General features: G+C 46.6%; 1 protein-coding gene and 1 non-coding gene across 10 annotated transcripts in view; one reads left to right on the top strand and one right to left on the bottom strand.

Moving 5' to 3' along the window:
• Nucleotides 1–21,433, bottom strand: part of CLASP1 (cytoplasmic linker associated protein 1) — a 275,488-nt gene that overhangs the window by 161,553 nt on the left and 92,502 nt on the right. For all 9 annotated transcript variants that reach the window (XM_040228931.1, XM_040228932.1, XM_040228936.1 and 6 more), the window contains exons 3-7: nt 17,680–17,758; nt 16,163–16,266; nt 15,287–15,378; nt 13,447–13,522; nt 4,468–4,565 (exon numbers count right to left, since the gene is read on the bottom strand). In XM_040228931.1, coding sequence (XP_040084865.1) covers nt 4,468–4,565; nt 13,447–13,522; nt 15,287–15,378; nt 16,163–16,266; nt 17,680–17,758 — 449 coding nt within the window. The remainder of the gene's footprint in view (nt 1–4,467; nt 4,566–13,446; nt 13,523–15,286; nt 15,379–16,162; nt 16,267–17,679; nt 17,759–21,433) is intronic.
• On the top strand, nt 18,295–18,420 carry LOC120855232. Its single transcript, XR_005719199.1, has one exon. It is a non-coding gene; the product is annotated as a U4atac minor spliceosomal RNA (small nuclear RNA).

Raw genomic sequence — 21,433 nt, 5'->3', positions numbered from 1 at the left:
AGCTCATGCTTTCCAACAAGAGAAACCACCACAATAAGAAGCCTGAGCGCTGCAACTAGAGAGCAGTCCCATTCCCCACAACTAGAGAAAGGCTTCAAGTAGCAACAAAGACCTAGTGCAGCCAAAAAACAATTTTTTTAAAAAAAGAAATGAGAGGGGTGTTACAGAGCACATTTCTCATCTGCTTTTGCCCTGGGCCCTCCCTTTTAACACCAAAGTTTTAGCAAGCAAATTAAAACCAAAAACAAGAACGCTTCAATTCTCCCCTTTACAATCATTAGATAATAATGTCTAGTGACTGTTTGCAAGGTTTTTATAAACAAATACTATGAAAGCTATATTCAAAACTGCATGCTCACAAAGAAAGTTCACCAAAGAGTTAAAATGCATCCAACGACATGTTTTAGCTCTATCTATAATGGCAACCCACTCCGGTACTCTTGCCTGGAAAATCCCATGGACAGAGGAGCCCGGTAGGCTGCAGTCCAGGGGGTCGCTAAGAGGCAGGCACGACTGAGCGACTTCACTTTCACTTTTCACGTTCATGCATTGGAGAAGGAAATGGCAACCCACTCCAGTGTTCTTGCCTGGAGAATCCCAGGGACAGAGGAGCCTGGTGGGCTGCCGTCTATGGGGTCGCACAGAGTCGGACACGACTGATGCGACTTAGCAGCAGCAGCAGCAGAACTTAAAACTATATCAGATTTAAAGCAGCTGCTGTTTCAGGAGCTTGGTTCCCAAATGATGGTTCCAGAAGAAATTTCACACCAGCAATCATTTTACCAAAGCCTCACAAATTAAATCATACCATATGGAATAGAAATATTTTCTGGCATATATAGTGGGGTGACAGTGTCCACGTGGGCAGACAGCATCTGTCTGTGAAGGGAAGCCTTGGAGAGTAAGTGACAGGAACCTACCAACATTTTCCTTAGATCCAGAGACATCTCACAAATATCCTACTGTGATATGGCCTCTTAAAATGGACAGTGAGAAGTGAACCGTGCAGGACTCGGTTTCTGAACACATCATGCATGTGAATTGTGAAAACAATACGTGTAAAACAACAGAAAATGTCCAAACACTATGCTGACTGACGTTCACAGCTCAGCTGTGCTGAGACCCCACGTAGGGGTCATTTCTTGGTTTTTGTCACTCTTAAGAATTTTACTTCACATTATGAAGGGTGGATTTTAGTTCTGTCCTCCTATCCTTGGACACCTTCCAAGATGGAGATCGGGCTGAATATCTCCTCTCTCTCCTCTGGATGAAAGTGACTTTAGCCAACAGATGACATACTCAAATAAGAACTGAACACATGGCCCCAAAGGATGATTCCAGCTCCTTCAAAGTGAAGCTGAAGAATATGCAACTATCTCTCCTTTGTGAAATGGGCAAAGAAAACTGCTGCCTAAATCAGATCACCCTTACTACATCAGTTAGCTGACATGAGAAAGGCATCCTTTTTCATCATGTGTTTTATTTCCTAGAGACATAACTAATCTTCTTCTCAAATACAGTACTCACTCAATGAACAAACTCATGAGAAGATAACATTTTCTCTTTTTCTGCTGCATTGCACGGCATGTGGGATCCTAGTTCCCCAACCAGGTATCAAAATTGTGTCCCCTGAAATGGACAGATGGATTCTTAACCACTGGACTGAAAAGGACAACTGCTAGAGGACAACATTTTTTATTCCAGGACTAAAGGCAAGTTTTAGAAAACACTAAGCAAATTCCACAATATTTTGTTAGTGCCATGGAATCTTGCCAAGCTAAAGACTCTTCTATGCTCATGTAACAAGAACAAAAAATCCTGTAACGATGTAAAAGAAGTCTAGGATACTCAAAGTATTCTAATTGGCCACCTGGAGCCACAAAGAGCAGATACTGTGCTTTCCAAATGATGGAAGGAGATTCTTTCTATGACCTATTCTATCTGGACTCCTCCCCATCAAAATTAAGGTGACAGAGCTTCTGACCCTCATAGTGCAAGGTTTTATGTAACTGTCTTGTAATAAATATAAAAATAAAAGAAGTTTCCGAGTCTTCCAGTCAAGTTTTATAAAGATCTAACAGGCTCGTTCTTCAAGTACTGTGTCTGCCAGCTTTATGACAGTGGCTGTAAAGCTGTGGGTCACTCCCTTAGGCTAACCCTCTCCTCTTGGGCCAGAATTTGAGGAAGGATTTCAGCTAGCATGAGACGGTGGAAACTCTCATTCCTAACCACAGAGGCACTAACTCTTCTGTTACTTCTTTTAATCTTTTTTTTTGTTTGTTTAAGGGAGTAGAGTTGACAGTGGGGAAAAAACCATGACTGGGAGTCTGCAAGAGAAGGCTCTAGCCCCAGCTCCAGGACCTTACCTAACTCACTCTGTGGGGTCCCTAAGACCAGTCCAGGTTTCACGAGTCACTGGGAGGACTCAAAACCTTGGCACAGAGTCACACTGACCGCTGTGATTATTATAATATAAAAGGACAGAAAGGAAAATCAGCAAAGGGGTGAGGACCACAGGAGACTAGACTAAAGATTCCTGGAGTTTCTCCTGGTGGAGTCACACAGGACATGCTCAATTCCCAGCCACAAGCCGGGACAAGACGCTTGGAATGCTGGCACTAGGCAGGCTCATTAAATCTGAGGGCCAGGGTCTGTGGGGCTGTTCACCCAGCACTGCCAAAGGCTCCACAAATGCCAGAGTCCCAACAGAAAGGCAGGTGGGCAGCCATACCCGGGCCAGACTCCAGACCCCTCTGTGGACATAAAGGGCAGCCCCACATTCTAGTGTCCAGGCAGAGCCCAGGCAGAGCCCAGGCCGACCCCACATGCAGGCCTATGTAAGGACGCCTTGGTCTGCAATGTGACTCGCCCTCTGTGCCCACCTCGCAGACCTCAGTTTCACCATGTCACGCGCCCAGCTGTCAGCTGCTGTAGCGACCGCTGAACGTGACACAGGACTCCCATGGGGAAGACAGGCCGGCCATGGCCTAGGCTCACCATGAGGCACTCAGCAGGGTGACACCAGGCCTGGGGCAGGAGAGGTTCTCACGGCCCAAGACCCATTTCCCCAGCAGTGATGGGGACATCATCACTAACTACCCCTGGTTCCCTGCAGTCTCCAGTTTTCCCTAAAAGCCTGGTCAGTACTTTGCAGTTCTTCTCCCTCCCAAGTGTTCTCACCATATATTCAGAGACTACAAGGTGGAGGTTCATAAAATACAGGAATTAAAAAGCCCTGTTCTCACAGATCACCTTCATGTAAAAAACATAAAAAGTAGTTGTATTCTTGTCTGTTGACCCTGTCCACTGAAAGGCTTCAGTGTAAATGGCTGGTGTCCACCACACTAACTGCTGACTCCTCCCCCAGGGCTCATGGATCACGCTGTCTGCTAGTACAGAGTATCCTCAGCACCTTCTACTGTTCTGTAGTGCTTAAAAAAAAAACACAAAGGCCCAAGGACCACGATGAAAGCAACACTGGGGTCAGATGTGACCCTCAACAAGGAAGGATGTCCCCCCTCAAGTGCCACTGGCACCCTGACTGCAGGGTCAGTCGCCCACTTCCATCACACCCAACTGAGGGGCGTCAAGACAGATGGCTCCTGTGTATCTCAATATTCTGCCCCAGATGGAGATGGCCAATACTCTGCAAGCTCATCTGTGGAATGGATAGAGAAAATGAAGCACAGGATATCAGCTTGAGCCCTGACTTTCTGGCTGGGTCCTGTCTCCAGTCACTTCCTGTCACTGGGCCTCAGCTGTCCCCATAAGCACAATGACAGGTCCAGATAAATCACTCGGTGAGTCCCATCCAGCCTAACTTCCCAGGATTTTCATATTACTTTCTCCCAATTAGACAGTCAAAAGGTTTAAAATTCATTTGGTATAAAATTTCTACATCATAGTTAAAAATCATAGATAACTGATTTTTCATTATTTTTAAAAGTCTGACAACAGAAACATCTGTGGACTCAAGGAGACTCTGGATATGGTAAGACAATAATCTTGCACTGGAGACTTGGATGTTGAAACTGGCATTACTAGCCAGAAGGCTAACATCTCAAAGATGTCCAGAATTATCACTGATATATTTCTATCCAGATTTATCTGGGAAAGGCTTCATTCAAACAAATACATTCCAAGCCCCCAAGATACCAGGTTCCATGTACATACGAAATGTAGAACCACATGAACCCAGAGAATGCAAAATCTTTCAACACCAATCACTTTTAAATATGCTTCTAAAAACAGTCTGTGGCATGGGACCAGGTCAGATGTCTGGGTGAGAAAAGTCTTACTTTTGAGCAAGCGGAATGAAAGGGGACATGATCTGGACAAGATCGCCATCCACCAATCTTCTCACCATATAGTCTTTCAAAAAAAATTACCCCATAACCAAATAAGCAGTGCAAACCAAGATGAGAAAGAGGAGGGAAAGAGCAAGAGAAGGAAAACGTCTGAACTCACCGGGACTGTGGCAATCCTTTCTTACTGAGATCTGCCCTCACACGTTCTCCTACATGTCTGTAAATTTCCACTAAGCTGTTTATTGCTGCATCTCGAACCTAGATGTAAAAGAAGAGATCTTACAGCTGCTCTGTGTCATTCCCCAGCGCTTCCTGCTGTGGACACAACAGGCTATCCAACACCCCAAGTTCATCACCCACTCACCAACATGACTCTGAACACAACCCCTTAGAGACGTGGGATGAGACAAAGCTGTACTTTGACAGCTCTGACTCTGTGGGCACAACTCCAGAGAGTATGGAAAAAAAATTCAGATCCCAACCCTGTGTCCATGTTAAAGTCTATACCCCTTAGTTCTTTTCATCCTTTAAGATGATGTCTGGAAACTAGAAATTTCAGACCAAAGTGGAAAACACTACAAATAAGTGAATTATTCTAAAAAAAACAAAAACAAAAAAAACCACCATGTAGAGCATTCTGGATGGAGGCCAATTAAACAAATACTTAGCAACAGAAAAGTGTGGTAAAGGTTACACAGCACCTGAATTCAAGAAGTGCAAAGTTCTAAAAGGTAGATGGGGAAAAAGTCCATAAATTCTACATTTAATACAGGACAGGATGTAATAAATGTTATACAAAAGAGTACAGAGAGCTCACACAATAGAGGGGAGTGAGCACACCAAAGGATACCAAGAAACAGTTTATGGAAGAGGAAGGAACCACTTAAAATGTGCTTAGAAACAGCATTTCAGGAGGAAGAAATGGGATGAGACAGGCTCCAAACAGGTAAACAGCCAGTGCAGAGGCATGAAGGCAGAGCAGCGCAGCATAAGCTTCAGGAAGCTCAAGGCAAACACAGACGGGGGGAAAGGTCCGGATAAATAAGGCTCCAGAGACAGAATGAACTTTATTAAAAACAAACAAAAAAAAAAACGGAAAATGGGAGAATTTGAATATGGACTGTATATATGCCAAACATTAGGTTGGTGCAAAAGTAACTGGGATTTTGGATTGCTGAATTTTGCCATTTGATATTGGAATACATTCTTAAATAAATCTGGTTGTGTTATACATCATTTTAATGCACATTTCTCACTTTGTTTTATTGCTAATGACTTATTACATATTGTTTATTTTAGACTATATAAATGACGTTACATGAAAAGTAAATTTGAGTGATTTTTTGAGTTCAAAATGGGTTGTAAAACAGTGCAGACAACTTGCAACATCAACTTCACATTTGGCCCAGGAACTGCTAATGAACATACAGTGCAGTGGTGGTTCAAGAAGTTCTGCAAAGAAGACAAGAGCCTTGCAGATGAGGAGGGCAGTGGCCGGCCATGGGAAGTTGACAACAACTAACTGAGAGTAATTATCGAAGCTGATCCTCTTACAACTACAGGAGAAGTTGCCAAAGAACTCAACATTGCTAATTCTGATCATTCAGCATTTGAAGCAAACTGGAAGGTGGAAAAACTCGATAAGTGGGTGCCTCATGAGCTGACCGAAAAAAAAAAAACAACTTGTTTTGAATTGTCGTCTTCTCTTATTCTATATGACAACAGACCATTTCTCAATTGAATTGTGATGTGCAATTAAACCCCTGGAGAAGAAAATGGCAACCCACTCCAGTATTCTTGCCTAGAGAATTCCATGGTCAGAGGAGCCTGGCAGGCAATTAAAAGTGGATTTTATACAACAACCGCGATGACCAGCCCTGTGGTTGGACTGAGAGGCAGCTCCAAAGCACTTCTCAAAGCCCGACATGCACCAAAGGAAGGCCATGGTTACTCTTTGGCAGCCTCCTGCCCATCTGATCCACTACAGCCTTCAGAACTCCAGTGAAGCCATGACATCTGAGAAGTATGCTCAGCGGACGGAGGAAATGCACTGGAAACTGCAATGCCTGCAGCTAGAATGGGTCAACAGAATGGGCCCAGTTCTTCTCCACAACAACGCCTGATCACATGTTGCACAACCAAAGATTCAAAAGTTGAACAAATTGGGCTATGACGTTTCGCCTTATCCATCATGTTCACCTGACCTCTCACCAACCAACTATAACCTCTTCAAGCATTTCTACAACTTTTTGCAGGGAAAACACCTACAAACCAGAAGGAGGCAGGAAATGCTTTCCAAGAGTTCACTGAATCCCAAAGCATGGATTTTTATGCTACAGGAATAAACAAACTTACTTCTCGTTGGCAAAGTATGTTGATTGCAACGGTTCCTATTCTGATAATAAACATGTGTTTGAGCCTAGTTATAGTGCTTTAAAATCTATGGCCCAAAACTGCAATTACTTTTGTACTAACTTAATAGTTTATCAATGTTAAATTTCTCATGTGAAAATAGCATGTGATTATATAAAAATATCTCTGTTATTATATAGGAGTAAAAAGATCATGTGTGCTAGATACTTTCAAATGGTTCAAGAATAAAAAGTATTTCTCTGTGTATGTGTGTGTACATGTGTGCATAAGTATCCATGTTGAGTTATAAAACAAATGTGACAAAAACATTAAATGGTAAATACGGCTGTTCACTATACTACCCTTTCCATTTTTCTACAGGTCTAAAATTTTGCCAGTAAAAAGGTAGAAAGAAAAAATAAATTTAATCCAATGAATTCAAGGCCAGCCTGTAGGGGGTACCCGGGGGAGGAGAGCAGGCACAGACAGGAGAACATGATTCCAGATTTGGTCTCAAGCAATGAAATCAAAGAAACAGAGAGTGAAGGAGAGAGGAAAGAAGTAGGAATACGAACAATTTACAATCCTGAACACTGCAAGTCACCCTATGATTAAGAGTAGTGCATGACAGGTAATTTTACTCACATTTTTTCCCTTGTGATAGATAGGCAAACTCCAGGTTCTTGCTATCTTCTCACCTAAAACCTGATGCTATGTACCGAATTGTGTATGTGACACCCCACCACCACCACGGCCAGCCCCCGAAAAAATTCCTTTATTGAAGCCCAATGTGACTGCAGACAGAGACAGGGCCTGTGAAGAAGGGAATTCAGGTTAAATGAGGTCATTAAGAGTGGGCCTGATATGACAGGAGGGCTGTCTTTGTAAGAGAGATGCCAAGAGAGCTCTCTATATCTGCAAAATGGGATGAGAACCCTCACTAGAGCCAGCCATGCTGGCACCCTGATCCAGGACTGCCAGAAACAAGTTTCACTTGTTCAAGCCTCCCCATCTATGGTATTCTGCCATGGTAGCCTGAGCTTAATAACAGGGATTACCAGACTATTTTGGAAAGGAAAAAATTTCTGATGTCAGGAAACACCTTCATATCGAGACATGCACATCTTACAAAAGCAGTCAATGCCACTGTCTGAAATCAACGACAGGTGCATCACCACTGCTTACTTTCTAATCACGGTATCTGCTCAGAGCCAGAGCAGGTCACACTGGGGAAACTCTTTAAAGAGGAATCAATATCCTGTCTGCTACTTACAAGTCCGGCTGTAAAGAGTTTAAGGGATTTAGTGGGAAAATGACTAGCCTTCTAAGTGGAATAAGTCAGACAGAGAAAGGCAAACACTGATATCACTTATATGTGGAATCTAAAAATCACAACAAACTAGTGAATAAATAAAAAAAGAAACATTCAGATAGAGAAAACACACTAGTGGTTGCCAGCAAGGAGAGGGAAGGGGGCAGGGGCAATACAGGGGTGAAAGGGGGTTATTATGGGACTACTCGGAGAAGGCAATGGCACCCCACTCCAGTATTCTTGCCTGGAAAATCCCATGGACAGAGGAGCCTGATGGGCTGCAGTCCATGGGGTGGCTAAGAGTCGGACATGACTGAGCGACTTCACTTTCACTTTTCACTTTCATGCACTGGAGAAGGAAATGGCAACCCACTGCAGTGTTCTTGCCTGGAGAATCCCAGGGATGGGGGAGCCTGGTGGGCTGCCATCTATGGGGTCACACAGAGTCGGACATGACTAAAGCGACTTAGCAGCAGCAGCAGCATGGGACTACTATATGAAATTGTGTGTGTAACTTCAGAAAACTGTAAAGCACTACAGAATTCAAAAAATCACTCATTCATTCAGTCAATCAATCAACAAAATTACTAGCCTCAGAGTCAAAGTAGCCCTCAGGACCTACTTGGCCATTTAGAGGCTATATAACTTTAAACAAAATATTTTAACTCTTTTAATCTCAATTTCCTCCTTCATAACTGGAAGGTTGCTTTGGGGTTAAAAAAATAATGGATTCAATTCAACAAATATCTGACTGCCTATTAGGTACCAAACTAGGGTGCCACATGGCCCAGGCAGGTAACACAATGGGCAGAACAGGGTGGGAGGATGAGGACCCAGGACCCTGGGAGGGGACCCGAGGGCAGAGGACAGGGGAATGCGGCCTCAGGCAGGCAGCTGCCAGCATGCCACCAGCTCGTGGCCATGGGGGCACACATACTGGAATGCTGCCAAGTACAGCTCTGCCTCATCCTCACTCTTTGGAGAAAAATCAGAAATACACATCTCCCAAATGTAAAACTGTCCAAACTCCAAAAGTAAAAATCACCCTGAGGACACGTGTATAGACACACACACATCTGTAGGCTGAAATTCAAGTTCAGGCCAGCTGTTTGTGCCCTGTGGTCCTGAATATGAAGCACTCAACACAATGGCTGGTGGAGCTGGTATTATCTACATCTTTCAGACTAACAACCTTAGCCTTTAAATAACTACTCTCCAGGCTCAGAAAGCTACAGGGTCAGTTGAAAGACCCTCAATTCAAGAATCACAGAAGAGACTGTGTGTGGCACTACAGAGTATTGTAACCCAGCTGAGAAGACAAGTGTCCCTGAAGCAAGTCAATTGAGGCTGAAGGGATAAAGCAGTGTTCACCTCTACATGCAACGATGTAGGTCCCAGTCTGGCTTCTGGCCACCCACAGGCTCACCTTGCAAAGGAACCCCAACAGCTCGGACCACTCAGGTAGCAAAAGACAAGGGCCCGAGGACGTGCCTGTCACTTCACCTCATTACACTACACCCAGATGTGAGTGGCAGGAAACAGGTTCCCTACACAGCCTGAAACTCAAGGGGAAACCTCACTCTCAAAGGGAGGGCCCCAGAAACTCCTGCAAGGCCAAAGTCACCCCATCCTTCACAGCAGATCAAAATCCTCAGGAAAACAGACAGCAGATGGGGGTGGGGGGTGTGGCGGCGGGGGGCGGGGGGGCGGTTTGAAGTCGCTCAGTCGTGCCCGACTCTTTTTGACCCCATGGACGATAGCCTACCAGGGTCCTCTGTTCATAGGATTTTCCAAGCAAGAATACTGGAGTGGGTTGCCATTTCCTTCTCCAATCTGGCAATGAACACCCTATTGAGCAAGTGTCTCAAGACTGCTGGCTGCCTTTGCCCTGTACTCCTAGGCAACAGACATAGGCCCTGTTCTGCAACCCATACCCCAAAGGGGGAAACCCTGACTTCAGCTAGGAAGGTAACATCTAGCTGTTTATATCGTGAGTGTAAAGCCACGCCATGCTCCTGTCCCTCCCCCAAGATACAACTCTCAACCATGAGATGCGGCAGGAAACCTGAGGAAAGCTTCTGGAAAACATCTCTCCACTTGGGGAAAGAAACGCAGGGAACACTATACCACAGGAGACCCATGGGGAAAAGTGCACGTGGACTGGGCATTTAATAACATGAGGAAACAAGCCATTCTAAAGGGGCAGGAAGCAACAGTGGTGTTGAGATTAGGTGGGGAGGAGTCAAGAACTAAACCACCTGATGGCTAAGATTTCCTTCAAAATCATCCATTCAATACATTCTGCTTCCAAATGATGGGGTCGGGGAGCAAAAGTGATGAAAGTAAACTGGCCCTGAGTGGTCCGCTGCTGAGGCTGCGTGATGGGAGGTGCAGCACAACCCTCTCTCCACTTTATCTAAACGTGAACCTTTCAATATAAAAAAGCTGAAAACACGACAGGGACAGAGGAGCACCACATTTTCATCTGCCAGGAGGGCCGGACACACACACAGCTGGACTACACCCGTGCCAGGGCTGTGAGCAGAGCTGCAGAGAAGAAAGCCCAGGGGGTGGGCAGCCCAGCAGAAGACCAGGCACGCACAGGCCCGGGGACGTCACACAACTGCTACACGCCCTGCGGCCTCCCTCCCTCAGGCCCCCTTCACAGGGGACAATATATTGTCCCCACTGCTCTCATGACTGAATTACTTTCAGCAGCCAAAAGCATCCTAAGCCACACAGAGCCTTTGCGTGGGGTCCACTGAGGAGCTGGGTCACTGTACAATGAGACCACAATCAAAGGACTCACATCCTCTGGTGCAGGAGTGTCTACAGGGTTCACCTTAAAGGTAAATCTCACTGACATGAGGAGCCACATGCAGGACCATGCAGAGCCCTCCACCCACCCACACACACTCCGACTCCCACACCACCACCACCACCATGCAGAGCCCTCCACCCACCCACACCCACACACACCCACACACATACCACCACCAGCACCAAAGGACTGAGAGCTGGATGGAAGCTGACCATAATGCTGGGCACCCAGTGCAGTGACAGCACCAGGAAGACACAACTGTTCTCAAAAGCCTGAGACGTCCACAACTAAGAGGGAAAAGCCATGCAAACAGCTCTGGAGAATCCACTCAGTCCTAAGGCAGCCCTAGGGTGATAAAGAGAAGACAGGGTAATCTGGACTTTGATGGTTCAGAGACTAGCAGGAAAGACGGACAAGAAAACGCGAGTAAAGTCAGGAGCACAAGCACATGGACAGACACCCCCAGGAGGGGGGGCGACTGAGGGGGCTGGCGTCAGGGGAGCAGGTAGCATCCCCAGGGGTGGCGATAAGGCCCTCGGGCCTGTGTGTCTGCACACACTCGCTCACACGCAGAGAAACCCTCCTCAGGAGATGTGAACACTCAGGCTCCTCGGATGCTCAGTGTGGGAAACTCTGGCTACAGATGCTGTCTACTCCAGATGGCCGATGACTGCCTGCTGAACCTGGCCTCACTGACCCCTATTCTGCCTCCCGAGCCCAGCGTGAATTCTCACATCACCTGTCAGACCAGAGTAAGCACCTGTGCTGAGCTTAGTCACTTAGTTGTGTCTGACTCTTTGTGACAACATGGACTACAGCCTGCCAGGCTCCTCTGTCCATGGGGATTCTTCAGGCAAGAATATTGGAGTGGATTGCCATGCCCTCCTGCAGGGGATCTTCCCAACCCAGGGACTGAACCCAGGTCTCCCACACTGTGGCAGATTCTTTACCGTCTGCTGCTGCTGCCACCAAGTCGCTTCAGTCGTATCTGACTCTGTGCGAGCCCATAGATGACAGCCCACCAGGCTCCTCTGTCCCTGGGATTCTCCAGGCAAGAATACTGGAATGGGTTGCCATTTCTGTCTCCAATGCATGCATGCATGCTAAGTCGCTTCAGTGGTGTCCGACTCTGTGCGACACTATGGACAGCAGCCCACCAGGCTCCTCTGTCCACAGGGTTCTCTAGGCAAGAATACTGGTGTGGGCTGCCATTTCCTTCCCCCTTTACCATCTGAGCCACCAGGTAAGCACGTGAGTGAGGAACAAAGCGCCTCAGCCAGACCGGCTGGTGTTCCTGCTCTAAGAAGGACAGGACACCATGCGGCAGCAGTCACAGCCTCAGAGTATGACCTGCATAAATTATTCTTCCCACAGAAAACAAAGTGGAGACAAGACATCAAGGGGGTGAAAAGGCAAAACAGTTCATGTGGTAAGTTAGAATCTTTTTAAAAAGTAGATTCCGTTATTTTTAAATTAATGTTGCACAATAAAGCATGATTCAAAAAATAAAAATATCTGAAAATCACATTTCCAATGTCAAGTGTTCTCAATAAAGGTTGGGTAGAGGATGAACAGAAAGAAGAAAGTGGGTGCAGGCAAGAGAGACCAGCATAGCCCAGCATTGAGCAGGAATGGGCAGCATAGCAGAGCCCCCAAAAGGAGGCAGGAATGCAACTGGGATGAAGGGCAGGGACATGGAGGAGGAAAGGGCAGAAAGTGTTCAGACCCCGGGCCCTCGGAGCTGAGCTGGGGGCAGCGAGAGGAATGCAGACTTGTCCATGGAGTACAATTCAGTTGCTGCCAGTCAAGGCTGAATCTGAGACATTGTTCCCAGCGTACAGTCGACCCCTGGACAAGGCGGGGGTCAAGGCACCAACCCTCCACACATGCGTAGTTCAGCCTCCTTGGATCCAGATTACCAGGGTCCATGCAGTATAGCAGTGTATCCTATGAACCTCCACCTGAAGGGGGACCTGTGTGCTCTGAACCCATGTTGTTCAAGGGCCAAAGTGTACACTTCTGCAAGGCACTGTCCCATGTTAAGCCCCTTTATCTAGGCGGCTGTGTGAGCTAAGGTGACAGCCAGGGCCCCTGATGACACTAGGAGAGACCTAGAGAGGAACGGGGCTTCTGAGCTGGGCTCACTGCTCACCAACGCCACCCTCACCTGCCGTGACACTAGGGAAGTGACGCTGTTGTTTTTCAGTTTTTGTTTTAATTTACATAAAACATCAATGGGGCACCAGTGTGGCCACCACCCAAAGCGAAACGTGGCACATTTCCATCACCTCCAAGAAGTGCCCCCACGCCCTGTACAGCCCACCTCTCCCTCTCTGGGAGGGGGTCACTGCTCCCTCCCCCATGCCCACCTCTCTGGCTACACAGATGGTGACCACAGTGTCCTTCTCTTGGAGGCTGGTCTGGATGATGTCACTTTACAGGCTAATGGGGGGCCCATCCCAACCTGGAGAGAAGAGCAGAGTGGCTCCCAGGTCTACCCCAGACACCAGATACTGGGCACTACTGGGCACTAACCCAACAACTGCAAACAATACCTAGAGTTCTAAGAGATGAATAAAGTCCCACCCACATCATCAAAATGCACCTTCACTCTGTGAAACCAACGATTTTCCTTTCTTGCTAAATACACTCACCTGGCTGTTGGGATCTCCTAGTAGGTTACATATATGAGGCACGATCTTGCTTAGTGTTAATGTATGAGCTCCAGAGCTGAAAACAAAAGGAATGCTTTACTGGTGGTGAAAACAGAAGACAGAAGGCCACCTCCCCTACCCCCACCACTATCTCTCACCAAGGCTCACTCCTCATCCTCCCTTACGTGCTTCCAAAATACACACACACCCAAAAGCCCTTTGCACAGAGTCCAAGACTGTGAGTGCGTCTCACAAGTCTCCCCCTGCACTTGGCGTCCCTCCAAGCTGAAGCCCAGGCCCGGCTCAGCGGGGGTTCCACCGTGCTGGCATCACTATTTGTCCCATGATGGTTCCTACTCTGCCTGACTCAGTGTTACCAGGTAGGTTCCTGGACCCCTCCGCTAACCCTCACCCTCTCCCTGCAGCGTGTGCAATTCTCCGCTACAACAGACGTTCAGGTAACAACCGCCTGATGAAAACGCTGCAATGAACAGCTGAGAGGACACTGCCCTGTTGGAGAATAACTAAGCTACTCGCAACTGTTCACCACCATAAGCGCAGTCACAGACACGCTCTCTCAATACAATTCTCTTTGACTACCCTTGGATTACTCCCTTAGGATAAATAAGTGAAACAACTGTTATCAAAGGCTAGAAACATTTTTTAAAAGCTTCAGACATATGCCATAATTAATGACCCTGAAAAATCTAGCACATTAAGGGGAAAAAATCTACCAAGTAATGTAAACATTACACTATCCATTTTGTTTTTTAAAAAATAATAAAACTCTAAAGTCTGGAACAAAATGCTACGTGTTAACAGTGATTATCTGAAGGGAGCAGAATTATAGACAATGATCACTTTCTTCTTCATGCAGATTTTCTGTGACATATACAGTAATACTCTCATAATCAGGAAAGGTGACCTATAATTTTTAATTTTAAAACATCAACAGCCATTAAGGAAGCAAAACCACAATGACATAGACTACTTGCATATCAAAATGGTTAAAATTAAAGACAGTGATAACATTCAACGCTAGTTTCTGAAGAGACTAAATCATTCACCCACTGATAGTGGGAATGTATAACAGTACAGATAACTATAGAAAATAGCTAAGAGTTTCTCTTAAAAACTAAAAACAAACTTGATAAATGACCCAGCAATTGCACTCTCAGACACTGACCCAAAATAAATGATAACTTCTGTTCAGGCAGAAACTGGTACATGTATCTAGAACAGTTTTATTTAAAATAACCCAAAACTGGAAGTATTCAACAGGTGAATGGTTAAATATATTATGATACACCTATATCAGGGAATTCTACTTGGCAATAAAAAGCAATGAAATGTTTGGCCACAGCATATATGCAATCTCAATGGAATTATGCTATGAGGAAAACAAACAAAGTTGATCTCAAAGGGTCACATTCTGTGTGATTTCATTCATATAACGTTCTTAATAAAATCTCAGAGCTGGAGAACAGGTGACTGGCTGGCAGAGGTTGGGGACTGGCTAGAACAGCAATGTGAGAGTGCCGGGGGTGAGGCACAGGTCTGCCCGTGAACGTGGCAGCGAGTTATCTGGAGGTGCACTTGTGACAGAGTTGGGCACACACAGAACACACGTGTGTCACTGGAGGAACCTGAACAAGCTCATATCAATACTGACTTCCTGGTCTGCACCCTGCACTATAGACTCGCAAGACAGCGGGTGGGTGTGAGGCACCTCCCAGGACACTTCTCTACATCTTCCTATAAATATATGATGATTTCAAAGTTAAAAGTTACAAATACAAAAGCTTGGCCAAGGAAGCCCTCAGGCCCCACCCAGACTTACCTATTGAGGGTGGCCACAAGGCAGAGACACGTGCCTTCTCGGGTGCGAAAGTTCTTGTGCTTGAAGCCACCAAGCATCCGGTCCCACACGTACTACAGATGGCAGAGGTAAGGTGGGGAGAAAAGAGGAGGAGGCTGCTGCAGCCCATCCAAGCCAGGGACCCCCAGGGCAGGGACCTCACAACAGGTGCCATACCCCTCCCCGCCTCCACTAGCCCTCTGGGGAGCTTTTTGGAAAATGGTAACACAGGTTTCTATACCAAGCTAAAACCTTTCAAAACACATTCCTTTATGTAATTGCATTTAATTTTCCGGACAACCCTGAAAAAGAGGTGGGACTGTCCTCAGTTACTGGGTGAGGAAAATGAAGCAGAAGAAGCTGGGTGACTTACCAAAGGTCACCTACTCACGCTGCTCTCTTGGCCTGAAGAGCTGTGCCCACCCCATCCTCTAACCTGCTCTGCTTCCCAGACTAGTCTAGGTTTTACCTTCCCTGGGAAAGTTTCTCCTAAAACCGTCTCACCCTGCCCCACCCCTCAACAATGGTCAGCTGGACAGGTAAGACAGAGCTGTATCCCTGGCTGTCTGTCCCAGCAGCCCAGCTCACCAGCAGACATGGGCCAGGGCTGCAGCCAGGCTGCTGATGGCCCTGACATCACAGCTGCATCTTTTCAGAGACACAAAGAGTCAATTACATAAATGAGCTTGAATCTAAGAAATTAAACCAAGCACTCCATACCCATGTTAAGTTCACTAATTTATTCAAAGGTACACCCTCTGTAAATATCCTATGGGGGGAAAGTGGGGCCAGATGAAATACCATAAATTTTTTTTCTCTGAAACCCATGGACTCTTTGCAGGAACACCCCAGTCTCACCTGGGGATTAGCAGCCTGATCCATGATCTTCAGCAGCAGGGCCTGGTCTTGCTCCCTCACAGAGTCTTTAGCATCTCCCAGTCTGTCTATTAAACTCGGCAGCACTGGAAATTAAAATGCAACTTGATCAAATGAAAACCTAGTCTGGTGGCCTGAAGTCACCAACTGTGGGTATTTCAATTAACAAGATATCTCAAAATCCTGACCTAAATGATGCACATCACTCTATGATGCACATCAAGCACCAACCCCTATAAACCTCCTGCTCAAATTCATGGGAGCTACTATGAGAATTTGCAAAAATCTTTGCATGGGCACACTATTTGTCTTCTTCCTTATGCCACCTTCCTCTGGGAAGTTCCCAATGTGTTTTTAAGCTGCTGGAATGTTATTAAAATGGATGTCGATGGAAGACCTAGACAGGAAAGAGTCAAAACAAAAGGAAATCCAGATAAGAGAGAGAGGCCCCAGTGCATCTGCTTGGGGGTGGAAAAACAGACACTTAGGGCTCGGTCTGCTTTTCATTTTACATAACATCTCTGCATGCTCATCAAGACAGAATGCAGCTCTCTGCCTGCCCTTCCTCCCCACAGCTTGGGTGGGCTATTGCTGCTGTTCCAAGGGCACTTGGATGTCAGAGGTCAACTCACTTTGCTTCTTCTAAAAGTCTATGAGAAATTTCTTTTACAGAAAATAATCCTGAACAATTCATCTAATTTGGTATTATGTAATCAAATTAATAAAAGTAAGAGGGATTTTTATTTGCAGATACATGGTTTATGGCAGAGTGGGAAGAGCTCATGACTTTATCTAAACGTGCACATTTACCAGAAAGTTAACAGAAATGCACAAATATATGTGTACCTGTTGTAACGAGAAATGCTAAAAGGAAAGGGTTAGGGCTTGTTTTGTTATTATGAATGCCCAGAGGTTGGGAATAAAATCGTCTCTTAACCTTTGAAACCTGATGTTATTTTTATTTAATTATTCTGACACTATTTTCCCTTCAAAATAAAAGTGATCATTTACCACATTTGAAATGACACTTGACAACCAAAGTGAAAACGGTCATAGTAACAATAAACTGTTTAAAAATACAGCTGCGTCGGATCTGTAAGACTCTGAAAGAGGAGAGGCATTGCCTCTCCAAGAGAAGGGTCAGAGGCAAACAGGGTTTGGTTGGCACCACAGCATGATGGCTAACTGGCATAAAAAATAAAAGTAATAGCTAGTACTAGAACAGGAAGATAGAAAAAGACAGCAGAAAGGTATGGAAAGAGGGCCAGGGGGATGCCAGCAGGTTCGCGGAGGCGGCAGATCCAGGCGTGTCCATGAGGGGAGCAAGGGCAGCGGTGCAGCATCTACACATGCAGGAGGAGGTGGGGGCGAGCTGGGGAGAGGGGGGCTAGAAAGAAAAGGTGGGGGGCTGAACGAGGGCTGGCTATGGGGTGGGTACAGCCAAGTGCAGGGTTTGGGAGACCCAGTGAAAGCCAAGATGGGAGGAGGAGAGAGCTCACCTGTACCGATCTGCGCCTTGAACCGATCCTGCAGCCGGGTGACCAGCGCGGACAGAATGTCCATGCCCAGGAGAACCACCTGCAACGACAAACAGCGGACTCTCGTCAGCGGCCCATGCGGGGCTTGGCGCCCTCGCCCGCCGGCTGCAGGCACGCCCCCGCATCTCTGGCTCAGACGCAGCCCAGGAGCGCAAGCGAGCGCCGACCCGAGGGTGAAGGTGGGTATCAGGAAGAAGGCCGCTATTGTCCGAAAGGGCGGTTTACAGAGCTAACACGAAAGAGTCTTCGGCGAGACGCTACTCAAACACAGACGCCGCGAGCCGGCTCCGAGCGCCAGCCCAGGAGGGCGGGAGCTCCCGCCGAGGCCCCGCCCCGTAAGGGCGCGCGTATGCAAATCAGCTCGCGGCCGACGCGTGGCCTTCTGGGTACCACTGAACGGCCTCTTTGCGACCTTCCGAGCCTCCGAAAACGAAGTTTTGGTGGCGAGCTTCGGAAGCCGTGATCAGTGGAGATTCACCGGCTGCCGGGCGGCTGCGGCGGCACTGGTGAATTAGTCGCCACAAGCCTACTCAGTGTTGGCGTCTGCTACTCGCGCCTCACTCGAAGGCTGTGCCAACCATCCTTTTCTTGGGGTTGCGCTACTGTCCGATGAGCGTTTAGTGAGGATAGTACTGCTAACGCCTATGCAACACGCCCGCACCGGCTAAAGCTCTGCTTTATCACGGTGCAATTTTTGGAAAAAAGAAAAATCTCTTTTTCCACGATTTGTTTGTTATAAGAACAGCTCTTCAAAGCGTAAAACGCAATACTAGTAGAAACCCGTAGGTGGCGCTTCGAGCTGACAGAACAGAGTTCTGAGTTTTCACAACCCACACGCTTTCCCAGGAAAAACTAGAGTAAGCCTCTACCGTTCATTTCTTTGTCTCTTTCTGGCGCCGGGATTGGGGAAAGGGTAGCCTCCAGTACTTTTCACCTTGAGAATCTCGTGAACAAAAGAGCCTAGCAGACTACATACAGTCCGTGGAATTATAAAGAGTCGGACACCACTGAGCAAAAATAACACATCTGCGCCGGGCACCTGCTCGCACCTAATTGTGAAAGAACACAGGTACCCTACTGTGACTTCCCCGGTGCCTCAGACGGTAAAGCGTCTGCCTACCGTGCGGGCGACACTGGTTCGATCCCTGGGTCAGGATTATTCTCTGGAGAAGGCAATGGCACCCCCCTCCAGTACTCTTGCCCGGAAAATCCCGTGGACAGAGGAGCCTGGTAGGCTACAGAACATGGGGTCGCAAAGAGTCGGACACGACTTCACTTTCACTTGTTTTCTCTTTTACAATTACACAGATAACGTGATTCTTAACCCCGCCCCCCACTTGCCCTTGCCACCTCGGTCTATCATTAAAACGGGGGGGGGGGGGCGGGGGCGGGGGTGGGTGTGTGTGTGTAGTCGCTCAGTAGGAAGCACTTTTGCATTGTGCAACTTTATTAAACATAGTTCAGAAATGATCTGGGGCACGATCTGGTGTTTATACAGAACCAACGAACAAAACTGCGGTAATTCTAATTATCCTGAAGATACGCCGGATAATGAATGATATGATATAATGAGTCCTTGCACCTGCCTGCCCTTACAAGGTTTTGCGACCAGAAAAAGTAAAAACAGGCTTTTCTATTCAGCTTTAAAGTCACTGTTTCAAAACAAAGGAATCAAAATTTGCCCAATAATAACCACAATACACATACCGTCCTTGTAAGGGATTGGTGACTTGAAGATATTAAAAGGGCATAATTTTTTAATTTTTATAAACAGAGAACATTGTTTTGTGACAGGTTTTTTTTTAAAGCCTATAACAGTTAAAAAAAAACAAACACTTTAATGACTTCATTTATGAGCTACAGAAGACGAGGAATCACACATTCATTTCCTTCCAAAGCCCTAAAGAGTAGGGGGAGTAGCTAAAGAGTAGGGGGAGTAAAGGTACAATGGGAAAAGCTTGACAAAGGGTATTGGTACCTCAGCCAGATCATCAAGGTCAACATCAACAGCCATAAATCAGGCTGGTGTGTATGCTTGGTATGTGATAAACCGGGGCTTTAGGTCTGTGATCCTCAGCCTGAAGACCCACAAGCCCAGTCTAATAACAATAACAGATTCCCATAGAGGGACAGCCTACAAAACATCTTACCAATACATCTCAAAACCATCAAAGTCAGCAAAAAGAAGGAAAGTCAAATTTCCTTCTCCCTTGTCACTGCCAAGAGAAGCTAGGAGACAATTAAATAGAGTGTGAGCTTCCTAGGTCATGCCTGCCAATGCAAGAGATGCAGGTTAGATTTCTGGGTTGAGAAGATTCCCTGGAGGAGGAAATGGCAACCCACTTCAGTCTTCTTGCCCGGTAAATCCCATGGTGGGCTACCGTCCAGGAGTTTGCAAAAGAGTTGTACATGACTTAGCGACTAAAACAACAAATCCTAGATGGAAGCCTAGAATAGATAAAGGACATTAGATAAAATTTTAAAAGACCCGAATAAACTATGGACTCCAGTTAATCACAACCTATCAATATTGCTTTATTAATCTCAACAAATACACCATACTAGTGTCAGACAATGATATATGATGGGGAAGCTCAATGTGGGATAGATACATTGGGGACTCTACTACCTTTGCAATTTTTCTGTAAATCCAAAACTGTCCTAAAAATTTAAAGTTTATTTTTCAAAAAAAAGAGCAAACTCTCAATTATTAGGAAGTGGGTTTTTCCTGATGAAATCCTGAGCATGTGTCTGGTGTACCACTGGTTGGAGGGGGGAGTGCTATTCGTTACAGATATAGTAATAATGGGCTTCAGTTCTCACCACATCCCTTCAGAATTCCCACAAGACTGTGATGTAAGAGGGCTATGGTCTTTTCAAATATGATAGCCCATGTCAGTTTACCCACTTGTGGAACTGGGAAAACAAACTTTAAACTTTTCCAGGATGGAGGTTTACTGCCAGGTCCAACCAGAGCAGGCCTGACTAAATCCTAGGCAGCAACGTTCCCCAAAATCCCCACCCAAACAGACTGGGGGCGTCCAGAGACTGCTCCGGAAGACAAGGCTGATAGATGCAGCAAGCCCCAGGGACCTGGGATGGAGAGGGCAGAGCACAGTCCCAGGCACAAATCCCCCCCACACACACACTTGTCTACTTCACCCTTAGTCACGGCCCCAGTGGGGGCAGGAAAGGAGAGGCAGCCCACAAATGTTTATCTTCACAGTTCAGGCCCTTCTCCTACATTCCCATTTCCCTACTGAAGAAAGGGAGAAATGAATAGTCATTGCCCAGAAGACAACTCTAATTAGGAGCTGTGAAGCCTCTCTGTGCCTCAGTTTTCTGACCTGTTAAATGGGGACACAGTAACAGCTACAGCGAACGTCACTGTGTGTTTACATGAAGTGCTTGAAATAGTGCTTGGTGCATGGAAAGGGCCAGATGACCCACATGATAGCTGTTAGCCCCAAATCATGGTCACTGCCAGCGCAGGGGCCAAATGTACTGATTCAGATCAGTGGAGGCCACCCCTAGGATTCCTGGGGAGAGGCCCTGGGCTGGCAGGGGAGGTTTTCAGGAGGGGTTGCACTGCACAAGGCTAATAAGCTGTGAAGAACTGGCCTCACACCAAAGGAAGAGAAAACCTCCCAGCAGAGAGAAGAGTGAGGTGTGAAGGTAGGAAGAGTGAACAGCTGGAGCCTGAGGACTTGGGAGG

The sequence above is a fragment of the Oryx dammah genome, unplaced genomic scaffold (assembly GCF_014754425.2).
Source record: "Oryx dammah isolate SB20612 unplaced genomic scaffold, SCBI_Odam_1.1 HiC_scaffold_27, whole genome shotgun sequence".
NCBI classification, from domain to species: Eukaryota; Metazoa; Chordata; class Mammalia; order Artiodactyla; family Bovidae; genus Oryx; species Oryx dammah.
The sequence above is the reverse complement of the archived record's forward strand: the minus strand, read 5'-3'. Positions and strand labels throughout refer to the sequence as shown.